Source organism: Parasteatoda tepidariorum, chromosome 3, assembly GCF_982258835.1.
Source record: "Parasteatoda tepidariorum strain Cologne lab strain chromosome 3, Ptep-v5.0, whole genome shotgun sequence".
NCBI classification, from domain to species: Eukaryota; Metazoa; Arthropoda; class Arachnida; order Araneae; family Theridiidae; genus Parasteatoda; species Parasteatoda tepidariorum.
In genome coordinates, this window is record NC_141757.1 from 118,537,534 (window position 1) to 118,558,382 (window position 20,849).

The 20,849-nt window shown below is 27.2% G+C and overlaps 2 protein-coding genes across 6 annotated transcripts in view; one reads left to right on the top strand and one right to left on the bottom strand.

Annotated features, from left to right (window-relative positions):
* LOC107454872 (oxysterol-binding protein-related protein 2) overlaps positions 1 to 20,849 on the bottom strand; it is a 108,175-nt gene that overhangs the window by 80,096 nt on the left and 7,230 nt on the right. The window lies entirely within an intron of this gene.
* Positions 1 to 20,849, top strand: part of fray (oxidative stress responsive kinase frayed) — a 103,551-nt gene that overhangs the window by 5,358 nt on the left and 77,344 nt on the right. For 3 of the 5 annotated variants that reach the window (XM_071184593.2, XM_071184595.2, XM_071184600.2), the window contains exon 2: positions 13,523 to 13,588. In XM_071184593.2, the coding sequence (XP_071040694.1) occupies positions 13,539 to 13,588 (50 nt within the window). In that variant the 5' untranslated portion in view covers positions 13,523 to 13,538. Of the gene's footprint in view, positions 1 to 13,320; positions 13,434 to 13,522; positions 13,589 to 20,849 lie in introns of those variants that run through there. The other 2 variants (XM_043052976.3, XR_015432718.1) reach the window with 2 other exon arrangements.

The window sequence follows — 20,849 nt, forward strand, 5'->3', positions numbered from 1 at the left end:
TTATTTTTCATAACGCTCTTTTAATAATTTCCTCTTCTCCATAGTGTTTTTGTTTTTTCACTAACTGATCTTTACCTCTAATTTAGATTAATTTTCTATAATTAAGGTTCTCAATCTTTTTCCCACCGTGGAACCCTAAATGATTAAAATTCTGACGGAACTTTGGTGACTGAGTCACCAGATGGGTACTTCTAAAGTTATCTGATACCACGTGTTTATTTTGCTTATAGTTATGCTTTTAAAACGGTTTTCTATAAAAATAAATAATTTAAAATCAGTAGTGATTGAAATAAAATTTTAAAAAATGTTATGTACTGAAAAGCAAAATGAATGGAGAAATGGTACTATTGATGCTATTAATAAATATCGTCATACTATAGACACTATTAATGCCTAATTAAATTTAGGAATAGCCACTACATCATAATGGTAGCTGTAATGGGTGCAGTTTAAGTTTTTGGTGCAGTTTTGCACACTTGGTAATGGTAATAGGTACAGTTTCAAGAGGTAGCAAATATACTAGGATTGGTACATCGTATTATTTTGGTATATATGATACCTGCATCAATACTGTGCAGTTTTAAAATAGATACTGTGGAAAGAGATTCAAGACAACTCGAAAGTGATAAATACTGGTAAAAATTACTTGATTGTGGTAAATTTTGAATGCCAACAGTTGGCCTCGAGCAACAGTATCATGCCAAACGCTGCTAAATACGGTTAATTTTTATTTTGATCGAGTGAACTACAAAAAAAAGTGTTTTGCTCAATCTAATAGCTTAAAGCCACAAAAAAGGCAACAAATAAAAAATTATGTAAGCTTAATTGTGTTGGAATGTCTTTCAGTTTATGCATGACTTAAGGGAATATTCTACCACGAACCGTTCGAGATGGATGAGCGAAAAATTAAATGAAATTAGTTGAAAAATCTAGTGAAGAACCAGGTAAGTGGCATTTTTAGAACAAAAAAAAAGTTGTGTCCGAACTATTTTATTACCCATTTATTAGGCAGCACTCACAATTCTTTGCTTTCTTTTATTTAGCACTACCTAGTTTATAATTTTAAAAAAAAAAATGCAAACTTACTAAAAACTGATGTGGATTAGTTATATTGAGATTAAAAGTGAAGGCGAAAACACTTCTATTAACATTAAACATACCCATATTGATGCAACTACTTTTTGTTATTTTTTCTGGTTCATTAAGTCTCCTAAAAATTTCACTTACTTTGGTTCTTTTATAAAGCTCTTTATAATTGAGTCCGTTTTTAGTTTTGAGTATGATTTCGTTGTGTTTCTCAATAATGATTTATTGATTCTTTGCTTATTTTTTATTCACTTGCGCGAACAACGGGTATTCAGCTAGTAAAGAAATAAAAATGGAGATGAAATTTAGAAGCGGTAAAAATTGAATATCTATTTTTATTTATTTATTATTTTTATTTATTTATTATTTTTATTTATTTACTAATTTTTTAAGAAAAAAAATTCCGCGATTGGTAGTAGTTACTTTAAACTGTGAGGCATATTTTCATGAAAGTTTTTTTTTCCTCCAGCAATCAACAGAGTATCAGAGAAAAAAATGTGCTGATTGTTTTAAAAAACTGAATAAAGTGAGAAAATGAGTTGAATAAAAATGATATTAAATAATAAAAATAGTAACAAAAAGCATAGAAATCTACAGAGAAATCATTTTATGCTTATTTATATCAAATATTGATTAACTAATAATTCCACTTTTTACTTATTATATAACGAATTAATTTAAATACTTTTTCCCAGTTTTACCAGATAAAAAAAAAGAGAACAACGAACATTTAAAAATAAAATAAATGAATAAAACCTTGAAAATACCTTAATAAATTCTTTGAAAATGTCTGTGCTCCACATAAATAGTATGTGCTCAAAATAAAATTGTAAATTGAACAAATAAACGAACAAATTTACTCATGCAGATAAAAAGGAAAAGAAACAAAAGAAAATCTCAGTCCGGCCTTGAAAACGGTGTAAGGCCATTTCGTACGCAAGGTTATGTCTATAATATTTTTATTTGCATATTCTTATTGCTTTCAATAAAAGATTTATTCTGTATTTACGCACTAGGAAAAACTGACGCCGTGTGGTTTACATTTTTCTTCGGCTCACCCTATCTTATTTGTTTTTTTGCAGAAGAGCTTTAATTATTTGTTTTTATTTTGCTCATAAAAAAACATATTAAGAATTAAAGATTAAATCCTTGCTTTTATGTTGATATTATGCATTTACTGGCGAATATATAGTGGTTACCTGAAAATGTTTCCGAAGTTTATATTTCTTTTATTTCTTACAAGTAATATGGAAGAAAATTTCCTTACGTTCTAAATGTATGTACAGTATGTTAAAAGAAAAAAAAAGTTATCCTTGAATAACTTTTAATTAATGGATCAGATCTTTACATTCTAGGACTCAATCATAATAGCCTCCAATATTCTAATCAATTAATGCAAACGATAGTTTAAGCTACGAAATCAGACAAAAACGTACTTTCTCTGAATAGACATTTCTGTTTTTCAATAGATTCGGATTTCTAACCCGTAAAATATAGAGGGTAGCCAGCCGCAATCTGGGAAATATAGTTTGGTTAAGAGAGGGAATTTTATATGGCAAAATACAAAGTTTCAGCGAAATCGATTTTATAGTTTCTGAGTAATCCAATTTTACGACTTTCTTAAAATTATATTTTTCATGAACTATTGGACCGATTTAGCTCAAATTTTGTATTTTGCGATGTAAAATAACATGCTTTAAAATGATGTAAAAAATTACCTTATAATTCAAAATTTTTCCTACTACTATTACTTAGAATAATAAAAAATAATCAATATTTACTAAAATTTAGTTTTTGAACGGAATTATCTTTGAACAAACGAATTGTATAATTGTGTGCGATAATTTTACAATTCGCTTTAAAAGTTCTCGAGATATGACGAAATACGCAAAAAGTAAAATTAACATTAAGAGGTCCAAACTTTGGATCGATCTCCTGATCTGACCCTATTTCCTAGATTGCGGTTACCCCCCTATTATAATATGGGGGTCAAAAATCCGAAGTTCCTGACGGGGATACTAATCAAATAAAATAAGATTATATTTACATTATATGTTTGTAAAGATGAAATTCCCTGGGCAATGGATAGGAATTCGATAAACTTTTCCATGTTCAGTAGATTATTTGACAAAATTCCCCTTCACTTGTGTAAGATAAAATAAGATGTGCCGTAAAGAAACATTCCTCTTTAATTGTTTTAATTGTGTTTAAATTGTTTTATTTCACAACGTCGCTACAAATTGCTCTTGAATTGTTGTATTTTTGCTACGTCATTACAAGTTGGTCTTAAATTATATTTTCAAAATGTCACCATCATTGATGATATGTTTTAAAGTGTTTCAGTTAAATAATTTTATTTCAAATTGCACAGTAAGCCATGTTTAACGAGACACTTCAAAAAAATAAATCATGCAATAAAATTATTATTTATTATTTTTGTTATTCCCATTTTCATTATTTCTTATAATATATAGGTTCAGAAACAACTATTTACATCTTACCGAAATTCTTGCATGAAAAATTGACCACCCCCATTAACTATATGAAATAAAACTTCTTCATACTTCTGTTATTTATACAAATCCTTTTCATGCATTATATGTGTTTAATTCGAAAGGTTAGAACGAATTTTTAAAAAAATATTTTAGGATTTTGAATCTCGTAATAATTTTCTTAATTATTTCCGAAGAACTTTAAATTATTCATATGTAAAAAAAAAAAAAATTGCGAACTGCCTTTCAGACTTTTCATTAATTTTTAAGATTGGAGAAAAGGGAACTACCTTTATAAGAATGGCAATATCGAGCAGTAATTAAAATTGAATTATATTTTTTATTTTCATTTTTTCATTCCTCCCCCCATTCTTACAAATTATTTATTCATTTTTATCCACCAAGTCGTGTGTTAATTAAATGATTTTTAATCAAACGAATTGAACACAATTTTCTGCAAAACTATACTTGATAAGAGTCTTCAAAAAATTAAGATATTCATTAAAAGTTGATGTATTTTTAATTTATTTTCTCTTATTATTGAACTTTTCGTTCTTTGTTCCCATTATTATGGTGCATATTTTCGGAATTAACCATTTTCATAAAATTTTAATATTTAATCATTACTTTTATAAAATGAAACTTCTACTTAAAGTCAAAATTAATAATCTCAGAGAGTTCCTGAATATTCATACTTTTAAAGCTTTCATCTAACTAAGAAATAAAAAGTCTCTTTTATGCATGTTTAATTCGAAAAGGAGAAAGAATTTCGAAAAATGCTTAAAAATTATGAATCTACAAATTCCTAAAGATTCTTAATTTTGTTTCTGAAGAGCTTCAGTATTCAGAAACTAAAGAAACTGTTTAGTTTCTTTAGTTTCTGAAGAATTGTTCATAAATAAAGAATGTGCGAACCTACTTCAGACTTTCTTGAATTTGTAAGAGCTAAGACAAGGAAACTACCAGTATAAGAGAGACAAAAGGCGAGAAGTAATTAAAATTATATTTTTTAATTTTTTATGCCCTCCTTCTCTTACGGCTTATTTATTCATTTTTATTCACCAAATTGTGTGCCAATGAAACGATTTTAAATCAAATGAATTGAAATTAAATTTCTGCATTAGAATATTTGAAAAGAGACTTCAAAAATTAAGATAGTTAAAAAAGTTCATTTCTTTTAAAATTTAATTACCATTATTATTTAACGTCTCATTCGTTGTTTTATTATTGTGGTACATATTTTTAAAAATAACCATTTTTCACAAAAAAATTTAAATCTTTTCTATAAAAAAATTTATATTTAATCATTAATTTAATGAAATAAAGCTTCTATTTAAAGTCAAAATTAATTATCTCAGAGAGTTCCTTAATATTCATAATTTTGTAACTGACATCTAAGAAATAAAAAGTCCCTTTCATGCTTTGATGCGTGTTTAATTCAAAGAGAAGAAAGAATTCAAAAAAATATTTAAGAATCTACAAATTCTTAATAATTCTTCATTTAGTCTCTGGAGGACTTTAAATTGTTCATAAATTAGAAAAATGTGCGAACAGCCTTTCAGAATTTTCTTCATTTTGGAAAAGAGCAAAGAAAAGTGAACTACCTGTATAAGAAAGACAAAAAGCAAACCGTGATTTAAAAATAACGTTTCTGTCATTTCCTTTCGGGTTTTTTTTCCTTCCTCTCTTTTTTTATACCCCTTTTTTTACGAATTATTTATTCATTTTCATTCACCAACTTGAACGTATACTGTGAACCAGTGTCGGGCTTTTATTCATTACTGTTCATAGGTTACGATAAAAAAAGGGGAACATGATTCGTTCGTTTACTCATTTCGTCGCATAAATGATTCGATACGTACACAATTTTTTGCAGGCTAAAATTTATGTAAACCAACGTCATAGGACCACAGGTGGCCTTTGTGGTCATTTTGAATAGCCCCGCACATATGAGGGATAGAGCACAATTTACTATTCGCTGACTGAATTTATTTCAAAGAATGCCAATTATTGCTAATTGAGACTTAATTTATTAAAAATTCGTAATGAATTTTAATGCACAATACAGTGAGTTACTTATCGTAATAAAAGTTATAATCATTTATCATTATAATAATTTACGTTAATAATGTATAAAACGAAATTGGCAAAAATGTACAATTATAGTAATTACGGATTGTCATGAACAACAAGAAGACAATATTATTAAAATAGTCATTACTTCAAAAATATTTTTAACTATTCATTCTAAGCATAATTATTTAAAAATGTGTTTGCTCATAAAGAATCATAATTATTATTATTATACAAGTATTTGTGATCAATAATTACAAAAATTCATCGAAGCGGTTAGAAAATGACGTTTGCAATTATTAGATCGTTTTTTTCTTAATTTAAAATGAGAGTATTTTCATTAGTGTAAAATATAACAAATGAAGAACCCATTTTTTGTATAAAACCTATTTATCACAACCTAACAAAGAACATGCATTTATAAATTAAAAAACATAAAAGAACACTAATAATTGATGAAAGAACCTTCAACGAAAAACCTTTAACCCTCTGAGTATAGCTAACTATAACAATAATGCCTAACAGAATGCCAATATTTGCTTAGCCATACCATAGGGGACATATCATAAAAAAGACCTGTTTCTTAAATGCGACGTTATTTTTTAAAGTGGAATAAGTCAATCTGGAAAGGGCATAAATGGCTTAAAGGGTTAGTATTTGAATGAATTTCAAAATATTTGGAAAGGTTAATCAATTTTGGTGATATTTTTAACGCTAAACTTTGGTGAAACTTCTAATTTTTCATTCAGTCTATATATGTATATAAACAAACGGGAGAATGTTTCTACAGTAACGATATAACTCAAGCACACGCACAATAATCGCATGAAATGCACACAAAAAATTTGTCTTTGCAACGTTTTTATATTCTTAAAAAAATAAAAACAGTTTTAAAAATTATCAAAAAAATACTTCACGTTTTTTTTTCTTGCTACCTCAACCAAACAATTACTTTGAGCTACAAAAAAACTTTTAAAAAAATTAATAAGCAGAAGAACAAAAAAAAACCGTCTTATTTATTTTCAAAATTTCTATGATTATATCCAGACCATTTTTCTGAAAGTTATGAAATGTTGCTTGAAAATTTAAGACATAAAAAAATAAATCGAACATTTTTAATTGTATAAGTATAGTTATAGTTAAATAGAATTGCGATATGGTTTTATGTTTGTTTGTTTTTTGAACTTTTATATATGATTGTTATTTCATTTAATGTTTAAAAATATTTTTTACAGTTCTTTTAACTGCTTAGTTTAAAGTTGTATTTAAAAGTATTTTCCACATTACCTATTAAAAATAACACTTCATACCTATCATAATGCAGTGGAGTTTTTATATACGTTACACATGATAAAAAACTCAAATAATCTTTGAATGTCCAAAACTAAATATATAGTTTTTAAAATAATAGTTAAGTCATGTTAGTGTGATTTATAAAACATAAATACCTGTTTCATTATTTAAAATTGTGTCTCAAAACAATAATTATGTGTTCATTTATTACAAAATGTTTGCTATCAGATAACTGTTTATGGATTCAAATATGCAATGGAGACAAGAAAATCATGAGACTCGATACACGAATTAATTAGAATTTCAAATGTGATATAACACTTTGACGTAAATGATCCGCACGGAATGACCATGAACCATTCTGTTAAAAACTTGTTATATTATTGGCCTCTATGTTTAGAATAGTTGTTTATAAAAGTTGCTATGTGTATTTCATTTACTGATTTTATTACTACAAAATCATGAAGAGCGTGATATCAGTAAAACATGTAAACTGAAATATTTTTCCTTTCTTTTATAAGCTTGTACGTTATTTTGAAATCGATTCGACTCGTTAATCTTTTAATAATGAAAGGAAAATTTTTAAAATTTGAGAAATTATTCCTAATTTTATCTTAATTAGTTTTGACTCATCTTTGGGGATAATCAGTGGTTAGAAGTAACGCACTACAAATAGTGAAACTACTGTAGTCGCTACTTTTTTTCGTAGTTTTTAATGTAGTGGCCGAAAGTGTTGCTCAGCACGAGCAGTCAGCGTGCATGACTGTGAAGCCAATGGTTGCGGGTTCGAATCCCGCTCAGTTCATGGATGTCTCTCTATGTGTGTGTGTTGTTCCCTGTTGTGTGATGTGTGAATGTGGCCCACCCTATTAGGGGGTATTTGTGGCTGTGTGGCGTGGGTAATGTTGCTCGCCTCCGTGATTTAGGTTCATAGGTGTCCACTGGGGAACGATAAATGAGCAACACTTCCGGAATCTTCCGAGGTGAAGAACGAAAGTTTAGTCAACTACTTTTAACGTTAGTTTAGTACCGAAACAGGGCTCCAATGCAACCAATATTTCTAATACTAGTGGGCTGCCAGGGCTAAAGAGAATAGAAGGGCTAGTTCACTCCGCTCTTAGAGCTGAAGCTACGATTTTCCTCCTCATGACGTCACTGTGTCCACAGATCTCGGAGATAGCAAGCAAAGATATTATGATAACTTTGCATCTTTCTCTTTGTAAAAATAAGTTAGACTTTTTCTGGTTATTAGCTTTCAAACTTTACGTAATTAACACATTATTTCCGTTCATAAACATAGTTTGAAAAAACTTTCTTAGCCATTATATTAAAAAAAAATACCATTTTAAACTTATAAAAATGTTTTACTAGTTGGCGAAAATGACACTATAAATACTTTATTTTAAAAGTTCAGTTTTAACTTTAATTGTTAAGAAAAATTAAAGCATATATCGACACTTCTTTTTATCTACATATTCTTTTATAACAATAAGTTGAGTTAAATTTAGAATCCCTGATTTTAAAATATGCCGTTAATAGCAATTTCTTCATACTTAATCATTAGGAGACATCAACCTTAAACGCTAATTACTGATACAAATAATAATTTAGGTTCATAATGACGTTAAAAATTTTACAATTGTTTGTAGATATCTAAATTTACGATGATATAATATATAGATATTTAAATTGAAGAGAATATAATTTTTAAAAAAAATCATAAATATTTAGAATAACTGCATTAAAAAATATGTTATGAAATTAGGAGAATTCCAACTATGTACTACATATTTTATTTATACTTTTTTTTTTACATTTTAATTTTCTTTGACTTTATCCATTTTTTAATTTTTTTCACTTGCCTTTCTTTTTGAAGTAACGAGGCGGTTTCTATTTAGATAATGAATTTTTATAAAAGTTCTTACCGACAGAATAAACGTATTGCTGTTTTATATTAACTGTGTCATTTCGGAATCCATTCTTTACATAGTTGTTCATTTACTTTAGGGAACACGCGAAAAATTATATTTTTTCCCTTTGTTTTCTATCAAAACTTTTTCAAGTTGCAATGCGCAAACTGGCATTTCGATAATAGTTTTAAATTCTTGTAAATTCACTGCAAAAACTGAAGAAAGTTATTATAGAAAATAACAAATGTCTTAGAATATCTCGCAAAAATAAATGACATGTAATTACACAAAATAAATTTGAATTCAAATAAATGACATGTAATTCGTTAAACCTATTAGAAATATGCTATAGTATAAAATCGTAAGATAAAATTTCTAAAACTGATACCTCTTTAAGAAGGTTAAAATTTTGGCTAAAATTAAGTCTATTAAAAATTGAAATAAGTGAATTGTAGTAGAAAAACTTGCATAAACAAATAAATTCTAGTAAAACGAATCTACAAAACTACAAAAACCACTGGGGATAATATACTTCCGACCACTGGGGATAATATACCATTTAATTCTTCTAACCTTGGGTAAAATGGTACATAACGGTATAATATTTTATGGTAAAAATTGATTTACGGATAAATAGATTTTACAAATGATGCATACCATTATTATTTAAGTGTCAGTGCTTTTACAAATTGAAAAAAAAATGAAATAACGTTAACTAACGATTTGGTATAAGTATGATTTAACTGACGTATATTTTCCTTATCATTGTTATTTCATTTTTTTTTTTAAATCATTCCCTTTATTTTTGATGTTTGATTTCAAATCATTCTTTATCCTTGAAACTGAAAAAAGGATTTGACAAGACAAGATAATTTAAATTTGCTTTGACCCTTTTTTTTCATCCTAAATGTGGCAATATCTTCCATATAAAAGAAAAAAGATACTGAATAATTTTATAGATTGTTTCTTTCTAGAAGTTATGTCAATGATAAGCAACAATAAAACTGGAATAACAAGTTTCATGACGAATAATCAGTAACTTATAATTTATATCTTTTATATATGATTTATATATTATATTCTAAAAAATAAGTAGCATTAACACTCATGTAAGTAATGAGCCTAATTTTTTTTTTATTGAATTATGAACAAATGTAAAAGACCGCTATGTAACTTAGAGGTGAATAAACCAATTGAGATATTTTAAGTATTATTCATCTGTCACATTTGAAGGCCTTATTACAAAACAATTATAAGCCAAGTTTTCATTGCCCATGTTTTTTCAGAGGAGAAATTCGAGAACAATTGTCTTGCTTATAATTACTTCTTGCATAATTCGCATGCACAATAGTTGTTGCATCAAAATATTTCTTAGGCGTAATTCATATTTTAAACTCTCATAAATAGATTTTTTTACATGGTAGGTAGGAGTTTGAAAATATCTAGACTGCAAAAAATTCCAAATCAAATTCCGGTACAAAGTCCCGGCACTTTGGGAGCATCATCCGTAAAACTCATTTTAACGTAAAATATTGTACTGTAATTTTTACAGTAATATTTATTTAATTCGAGTGATTCAGTGATTTTTTTTGTATTTATTACTGTAGAATTTAAGGTTCATCAGATTTTTTGTTTATAAGCATGTTCCGTTAAAAATAGATTTTATGGTAAAAAATACACGGGCTTTTGAACTCGGGACACGGGCTTTTGAACTCGTTATACTTCTTCTCTTCTGAAAATTTTTTTTTAATCTACTTTAACATGGCCGTGATGGCTCATGTGATAGAGCGATCAAATATCCTAAGTGGTTGACGGATCATGGATTAGAATCCCCTTGTCATTTGGCTAATCATGGAAAGTTTTTGTGGTTTTCTACTCCATGTAAAACAAATGCGTGTTAGTTTCATCCAAAAGTCCTCCACGAAGGCTAGTTAATACTTGATCCAGGAGTACCCTTGTGTTTTGGATTGGGATCAAAATTACAGGACTACGAAGTTGAATATTGGTATTCGCAAACTCAAAATTGGGACGGCTGCGCAATGACGGTTATAAAATGAAATAATATTTAAAAAAAATCTGTTCAAGTACCTCCAGTAAAATAATAAATTCCAGTTTCTTAAATCTGAAATAAATATAGCAGTAATAAGCATAAACCACAACTTAATTTTGTTTCTTATTGCTTATCATTGCAAACAACAATAAACAACAATGAACAAAAGGAAGTAAGGTTAGACTCCATTTTAAACTAAGAAGAATTAATACAAAGAGCCCATAAGAAATGAAACGCTCTCAAGGTGGGGAGAAGGCAGCTGCTTCAAATTCTTTAAAAGAAACCTTCATTTTTATTTCATATAAATGCATATTTCTGAGCATTATATTGCACATGCCTCAAATTGATTTATGTATAGGTGTTTCAAATTGGTTCGGAGATGGCGCCTTAGTCGTAAAATTAAAATAGGATTGGAATAATTTGTAAGATAGCAATACGTCGAAAAATACATATAAGATCAAAAAAAGTAAATAAGTAAAAATAGACACGTTCCATATTTTGAAAAAAATGAACTAATTACTCCAAATGTGGCAATACTCTCTCAGAGTCAGGCAGCTTCGGACAAGGGGGTTAAGACAGCTCATCAAGTAAGGGGTCGAGCCCTTAAATGGACTTTTCGGACATCTTGCACATTCATGATAAGCATAAAATTGGCAACATCATTACAACATGAAATTGGGCGGAATGTATTGATTTGTTTGAAGAACTTTTTACACCATCTCTTCAGCTTAAATAAGCTTACTGCATATTTATTTTTTATCAAACATTAATTTAAATAAAATAAAATAAATTTGTTTCGCAAATTTAATTTTTAAAAAAACCTTTCTTGTTTAAAATACAGTTTAATTACGTTTTTATTTCACAACAAATCACTTTGCACAAATGCATTGTCAAATCATTATTTTTGTTATTCAGTTCACTTACATAGTGTAGCTTTCTTTTTTCTGTACAATTAAATAAAAAATGCATTTCCCCATTTAAATCAAGTCAGAATATTTTTTTTTCTAAATGACGCGTTTTATTCACATTATAGGATGAAATTTATATGTTTTGGGGCAGTTCTTTTTAGAATGCTATCGACAAGAAAAAATCTTTTTGATCCACTAAATACGCATAAGTAAATGAAATTTTTGAATCATACTTGATTAATGACACTTTAATGAGTACGGCAAAATATCCTATAGAAAAGGGACATTGAAATTTTTACAGAAATGTTATTTATATTAAAAGTTATTTTTTAATAATTATATCCTACAATTGATAATGGAATTATTTTATAACATCTTACTCGTTTGTGGTATACGTAACCAGAATGCATAGATTTCGTGTCTTTATGCATAAACTTTTATCTTTACTTTAATCTCTATATTTGATTGATTTTTTTTTTCAAATCAAATTTGAAATATAAAAATATATATTCATAATTTTTTAAATAACTTTAAAAAAAAAAAACATAAAACTGCAACGCAATATAAAAACTAGAGTGTCTGATTTTCCTTATTATATATTCATCTAAAACTTTAGATACCTTAAGTTTCTTTTTTCCTTTTTCTTAAATTCATAAATAATGATTGCTTAACTGTTTGTACGTTTGATTATCTGCGTCTTAGTATGAATCTTGAGCTTTTTATTTTTGCTATTATGTTTATATATCGATATTAATTTAGGCATCATAAGTTTCATTCGTATCTTTAAACTCCATACTTAACTAAGAACTAAATATACATACTTCACTAATGATAGTACATAACTGAGTTGTACATTTCTGTGATCTCTAACCCAATATGAAAGTTGAATATTTTAACTACACTGTAAAAATTTCCGAATCAAACTGCTGTAAAAAGTACCGGTATTTATAGTGCTGATACTTATAACTGTAAATTCCATTTCAAAAGGAACATGTTATGGAGTAAAAAATATAATGATATACCGTAAGTTTTACATTAATTACTGTAAAATTACAGAATTACTCTAATTAAATCAATATTGCTGTCGAAATTACAGTAAAAACGGATTTTACTGATGATGCACCCAAAGTTCCGGTACTTTATATAGTAGTTTGATACAGAAATCACTAAAATCATGCAAAATGAGTTTTGTTTCAATCAATGGTATATTTAATTTTAAACTGTATTCAGAAACTAAAGCAGTAGTTATTAATCATAATTACAATATTATGTTTACTTTTTACTGGGTAGTAAAAGCACTACATATTTTATTTTATTTCATTGGTTTCTTTCACAGAAAAGAAAAAAACATTTATTTATGCCAGCAAATCATAATTTTTAGCAGCGTGGAAACTTCTTCGATTTCATTCCACAGAGAAACAGAACAGTATTAATAATTTGCTATTACAACTACTATAAAATGCAGCATTCAGCCAAAAATGGCTATATTTCTGTCTATAACAGTCACGTAGAGATCGAAATAAAGAGACGAGATTTAACTTATATTTGAACAGTTGCTGTTCTGAAGTTCCTTCTGGAAAAAGCATTGATAGATCAGAACATGAGAAAACTTCATTATGGGGTACACGAACATTTAATATGGTTTTCACGGAAACGATTTTTCTACAAGATGAAATGACTTTTATTCTTATTGTGTTTGTTTTCTTCTAGGCTCAAAAGAAGAACAATGCCCATGTTCAAATCGAAATCTCTCATGAAGCTGCATGAAGTCAGCAGGTAAGTGCGACTTATTTTCACTGTGGGAATTATAAGTTTATTTTCGTTATACGCCTAAGGAATGTTTTGTGGAAAATACACTTTGTGCTATCCCATGTGATATTTTTTTCCGTATCATTTCCCTTAATATGACCATATAGTTTGCTTATGTAAATGTATTTATAGCCCAAATATTAAAAAAGTTTTATTTTTTTTACATTTAAATTTTTGCTTCCTATTATATAATCTTCGTTAAATGTACAGCTTTTTAATACAATAGAACACTGTCAGAGCCAGATTATACCTTTCGTAGGCCCTAGGCATAGCCGTTTTTGGGCCCTCCCCTCCTTCCCGCACTCCTCCCCTCTTTTCAAAATATGTGCTAAAATTTTCTTGCATATATTTTTTTAACATTTTTATTAATATGGATTTTAGTTTACAAATTTGTTTATCGAACTTTATCTGCAATATCTGAATCCAAAAATCGCAAAAAAGTAATATATTAGATCATAAGATTCCGCAAAAAAATTTATTACCGAAAAATATTATATTTTTATTTGTATCTTCATAATTTTGTGCAAAATACACTTGTTGTTTTTAAAGCTAAATTATTCTTGTCAACAAATTTTTTTCTCCCAAGTTTTTCGTAGGCCCCTGAATTTCGTCGGCCCTAGGCACGTGCCTAGTGTGCCTATAGGTTAATCCGGCCCTGAACACTGCAAAAAATTACGGTAAAAAGTGCAGGCCCTCAGGGTGCCGGTATTTTTTACCGTAAAATCCATTTATACCGGGACATGTTACGGGACAAAACATCTGATACGTTGACAGTTTTTGTATTATTAATTACAGTAAAATCACTAAATTAGTCTAATTCAATAAATATTATTGTAAAAATTACGTTTAGTATTTTACGGATAATGCTGGTACTTCATACCGGAATTTTTAACCGTGTAGATAAATCACTGAGGAAGACAATATGCCCATAGTGCCTTCACACTATGCCATTTGTTAGTTCATAATGTTTCAAAGTAGCTATATGTATAGCCCAAATATTAACAAAGTATTTATTTTGTTATATTTATCGATTCTGTAATAGTAGATATATTACTGTGGAAAGCCTATAATATTAAAATATGTCCATAGTGCCATAACAACATACAATTTCCTAGTTTATAGTGTTTTAATGTATCTATATGTATTGCCCAAATATTAACAAAGTATTTATTATATTATATTTACCGCTCTTTAATATATTACTGTTGAAAAAAATATGCCCGTATAGTTTATAGTGTTTCAGTGTAGCTATATGCATAGTCCAAACATGCACAAATGTTATATTTATCGCTCCTAAAAATATGATTGTTAGATTTGTTTCTGTGGAAGACAGAAACTGTCGACATTCTTCGGAGAACGTCAGTCTCCAAAACATTCGTTAAACCTTACTTGAAAGTGTAAAATGTCGACATTCAGAATGCACTGGCGGCATTTGAACATTGGCACATTGAATTAAGTAGATGTGCTATCCTTATTTTTCACTTTTTCAAATGTTGACAATTAGTAAGTATTAATAACAGGGTTGATGAAAACAATTTCTATTCAATATTTACCACAATTTCATACCAGATGTCAAAATTTGCTGGCATAGAGGAAGTAATGATATTAAATATTCATTAACCGAAACTATAGCCTAAAATAACTTTTGTACAGTGACAGATAAACTGATAGTGATATGTATCTTGTCTGTGTTATTGATTATCATTACATTGAATGCGATCTGCATCATATCATATACAGGCAATAACTTTATAAAGAAAACAATAATGAACGGATGCAATGATATGATTTACATCTCATTTATGACACTGTTTTTAAAAGATGATTCCATGTTATATGTTCTTCTCCCTGAATCATTCCATGTTATTGATTTTTCCTCTGTGACACAGTTGAGAATATTCCATGCTACCTGTTAAAATAATTTCATGTTACACATCCTTCTCCGTGACTCTGTTTAGATAATTCTATGTAATTTTTGGTTTTCCAAACTTCTTATATATTTCCATGCTATGTGTTCTTCTCCGTGGCACTGCTTAAATAATTTCATGTTATCTATTCTTCTCCGTGACTTTGTCTTTTCCATGGCACTGATAAAATAATTCCACGCTCGATAATATGTATGATAGCAATCGCTGCTTGTTACGTTTTTTATAAACGTTTTTTTTTTTATTTACGATTTGCACAATTAATTAAGCTAGCTAAATAGCTAACTAACTGGCACGCAAATATTAACAGCATTTGTCACTGATTTCTTACAGCGTCAACCAATTTAATGAACCAATATTCCAGTGAATTATAAAACCTGTTTTATGGTACTACTATTGAATATTATATATTAATTAATTAAGCTACTAAAACAATTTCAATAATTAATTTATTCCCACTTTTTGATAGCTATAAATAGAACAATGCCTTACAGATTCTTTTTATAAAATTTCTTATAAAATATATATATATATATATATATATATATATATATATATATATATATATATATATATATATATATATATATATATATATATATATATATATATATATATATATATATATATATATATATATATATATATATATATATATATATATATATATATATATATATATATATATATATATATATATATCTTCAGGCTTTTAGGAGTTGAACGTAATTACATGATTTAATGAATGTTTTTTTAAGTTGGAGTTGAGAAACGAAGTCTGTGCGAAATTTTTGCTAACCTATTGTATTTAGATAGTTTACAGTTTTTTTTTAATTGTAGATTAAATTACACGAATATTGAGTAAAAAATTGTAATTTTATAAGGAGTTGTGTCACCTTGTTTTTTTTTTTTTTAAAGGTGACAAGTATGTAACAATTTGTTTTAATTGTATTTGTTTTTATGGTATCGCCTTCGTTTTAACTTTTTCACATTTATCATAACTCTATCGTATTTGTTAAAATTGTTTGTCTCAACTGTTTCTCATTTGGTACAACTACATCCCATTTGTTGCAACGCGTTAATTGTAACTGTTTCTACTATAATCAAATTTGTTAAAATTGTTTGTTACTACATATATCGCATTCGCTATAACTGTTTGTTATTACGTGTATCGCATTTGTTGAAACTATCTCTATAACAATTGTATAATAATTTATATGAAAAATTATTTTTAACATTAGGTAATTTTCAATATTTTCAATTTAAAATTGTAAATAATGTTCTCTTATCATTTTAATTTTACATTGTTAACTCATTCTGACACTTATAGGAAAGGAGAATATTGTATCATTATTTTTTATTGATAATTATGACCTTAACCGAAAGATTACATCACAAGCAAAAGTTAGCATTCAAATTTGATGAGAAAAATGAACCTTTATCAAAAGTAATTTTTTTCATTTTCTGAATAAGAATTTATAAAACTATTTAAGTGAAATTTATTGAAGAGAAGATATTAAAACTAGAAAGCTCAAATAAAATTACCACAATATTTATATTATTTAAACCATGCAACATATGCATAATTTTTAATATTTTTTTCAGTAATTAAGTCTTTCGCTCCAAAAGAATGTGTTATAGTCAGTTGCAATTTTTTACTAGCCGAAAATATTATATTTTGTAAGTTTAATTTTGCTTAATAAATTAATACACGAATAACAATAGCAGAAATATTAAATTAGACTGTGCTTAAATAAAACACAGAGCTGTAAATAATATTGAAAAGTATTTTTGAATAATAATAATAATAATAAGCAACAATGATAAATAAATTTTACAAGTTAGTAACTTTAAATAAGAGATGAATTGCAGGCAAATATCATAATAACTTTCATTAAATTTATGCTAATGTCAGCCAAAAAATATCTGAACCTTCTTTCTTATTTATCAATCTATCATGTGATACTTTTGTCCAATGAGAATACACGAACCTTAAGAAGACAATTATATTTTGACAACCTTAATATTTTTAGTTTTATTTAGAATAAAAACTTCTAGCTCATTGATGAAGCTGGTGTCCTATAATTTGTGTTAAGGAATGGTACTCATAGCTCCTAAGTATTATCATTAGTTTTTTTGTTCATGAATTTTAAACAGAAATATTTCTTTTATTCACCATAATGCGTGACTAATCATTCTTTTTTAGCTCATCATTTTGTTTAAATTATTCAGGTAGTGGCTCCGTGAACAGCTGAATCTGAGTCAGCTGCTTTCGAATAGTTTATTGGCTTAAAGCCAAGCAACATTTGTATGTAAACATTTAATAGAGATATTCTAAATATTGAGAAACGAGAAAAATTCTGAGTTTGTTATTGAGCAAGTAAATTTTAAACGAAGTAAGACTTAATTTTACGAAGTGACATGAAGTTTTCCATTTATGGCTTATGTGATGGCTTTTTGCAATTCAGTGTCGTAGCTAGCGGGAGACATTTGGGCCCAGGCTCCCCCCTTTGCTAAAGATAACATTCGATTCCATCGATCATAAGTCATTTATTTCAATTTTCACACAATTACAGATTTTCGATTTTTTTATTTGAAAAATGTTGGGCTAAAACTCTTTTAAACTTTTAGGCTCAGTTTCTTGGATTATTCAAAAACATGTCTTCAAATTAAGTTATAAAAAAAATTCTGAGTTTAATATCCATCAATAAAAAGCCCCACTTTCTATGATGAGGATATTGTTATCAATGATTTGGTTTACAAAAAAATACAGATTAATTGAGAAGAATAGAGATGGATAATATGAGATAATTAATTTTATATTTATTAATATACATTGAAATATATATTAATAAAGATCATTACAGACCTGTGTACAACATCATTTAATTTTATGTACGGAGACAAAGAATGACTACTTTTGACATTATTTTTACATTGGTTATTTCATAATAATGTTGTACTTTTATAATTTAGTTATAAATATATTTTTAATTTTGATAATTCAGTAAAACAATAATAAAAATTAAACTGTTAATGATAACTTAAACAAAATTGTTTAAAAAAAACATAACAGTACTTTAAACAGACATATTTGTATAAACTGTATTACAGTTATAAAATAATTAACTTACAGAGAACAATAATTTACTTTTCCAACTAATAATATTTGTTTTTCTGTTATTCTCACTCGCTACTTTACAGAGATTTATTTACGCTATTTGTACGGTTTGTAACATAGTCTTTCGAAATACAAAAAAGTTCGTAGCAAAATATTTACAGCAGAAATACTTTGTTTCTTTTTAAAATTGTAGGAATTTGTTTTTAACAAAGCGAGTTTATATCACTTCACGTCACAAAACAGTATAAAAATGTGTTGCAGGTTTTAAAATAACGCTTAATCTGTGGTACTATTTGAATCTACGCAGAAAAAACATATGTGCTTTGATTAATTACTGTTTTACTTTCTCTGAAAAAATTGGTCCGACGTTGAACCATAATATCAATAATTTGAACCACAATCGAATCTTAAATTGTACCATATTTTCTTTTAAGTTAAACCATAATATCATGTGATCAAATTTAAGAACTACGGCAATATAATTAAAACAAAGTTATATTCAGAAATCATAATATTTTAATAGCTAAGATTGCATATAAAATACTAAGTTACGACGCTACTTTGACGCTATTTTCTTTGCAAAACACCAAAAATTAGCGATTAAAACGGAGAAGAAAAATTCTGGTAAAATTATCGTACTGTATGGCAATGACATTTCTGGTAAAAAAAAAAAACATAATTCCGATTAATGAAACGAAAATCTACGGTATTTAAAACCATTTAATTGGTAATTTTTCCGTTCGTTTGGTAATGGTTTATCGGAAATTCTGGTACTCAAAATTATAGTTCTTAATACCGTTATAAAAATGCAATAATATAATTATAATACAAAATATAGTTATAAAAATACAATAATATAGTTATAATACAAAATATAGTTATAAAAACTATAGTAAATACAAAATATACTTATAAAAAGTACAAAACTGATATGTAAATTTAATGCACTGCTCTAAGGTATTATGATAAAATTGCAAAATTTTATCACATTTTCTAAATTTTATCACGTTTTATAAAACTATATTTTATTGTTAATTTTACTAAAATCATAACCAAAGCACTTCGGTAAAAATAACCGAGCTGTTTGGTGTTCCATAGAGTAAGAAACACGAGGAATTTTAAACCATTTCGGTATGTTTGACCATACTCAATGTGTGAAGTGAATAAAATTAAAAACTAAATCAGCCAATAGAAATAAGGCAGTCAAATCAAAATACATAAAATAGGTAGATCAGTAATTTTGACATTATGGTTCAACTAAGTGACATGTTAGCCAGTTTAAACAAAATTGCGGTTCAACACTCTCCAAAATTTCTAACTATGTGTATAACATGCTATAATAATAAGCATGTGCGTTTACTAATTGAAATTTCTTTATTAGATAACTTATTAGAGTAATAATTAAAAAAAACTTATTAATGTTAATTTCACATTAAAAAATTTTATTATTTCAAGTGAGTGGGAAAAATTCTACGAAAAGGTTAAAAATTTCCTTTTATCAAAGTAAAATTTTTAATAATGATTTGATGAAAACGGAAAAAATTTCCTTTTCATTAAAGTTAGATTTTTAAAACGTACGTTACTTTATTTTCTAATTTCATTTATTTTTAAATAAGGAAATATCTCATTTGTATTTCAAAACATTATTTATTTCATTTTAACATTTTTAAAATCATTGTAATTTGTCTAACATTACGGTTGTTAAAAAGTACTTCATAGTATTCATATAAAGTTAAAAAGAAATATCTTCCTTTTAGTTTTAATTAGTGATCGGAAATAGTGCACTGAAAACTTTGAAACTACTGTAATCGCTACTTTTTTTCGCAGTTTGTAGTGTAGACTGCAATTTTTTTAAAAAAAAAAAAAAAAAAAAAGGTAGCATAGTGAAGAGTGCGATACAAAAAAAAAAAAAGGAAGTTTGTATCAATTCTTGGCAAACTACTTTAAATGTTGTTTAGTATAGAAACACGACTCTAACGCAACTAATGTTTCAAATTTATTGGATACTACTCTTCGCGGTTTAATCAATGGATGCAATGAAAATGAACCTGTGGCTGAGTGTTAAACAAGAATGAAGCATTCAGAATCAAATATAACTTATATTTAAACTAGTTATTACAAACAATAGATAATTTATAACTTTAGTCACATGCGAATGTACACTCGTGTAACATTTATGTTA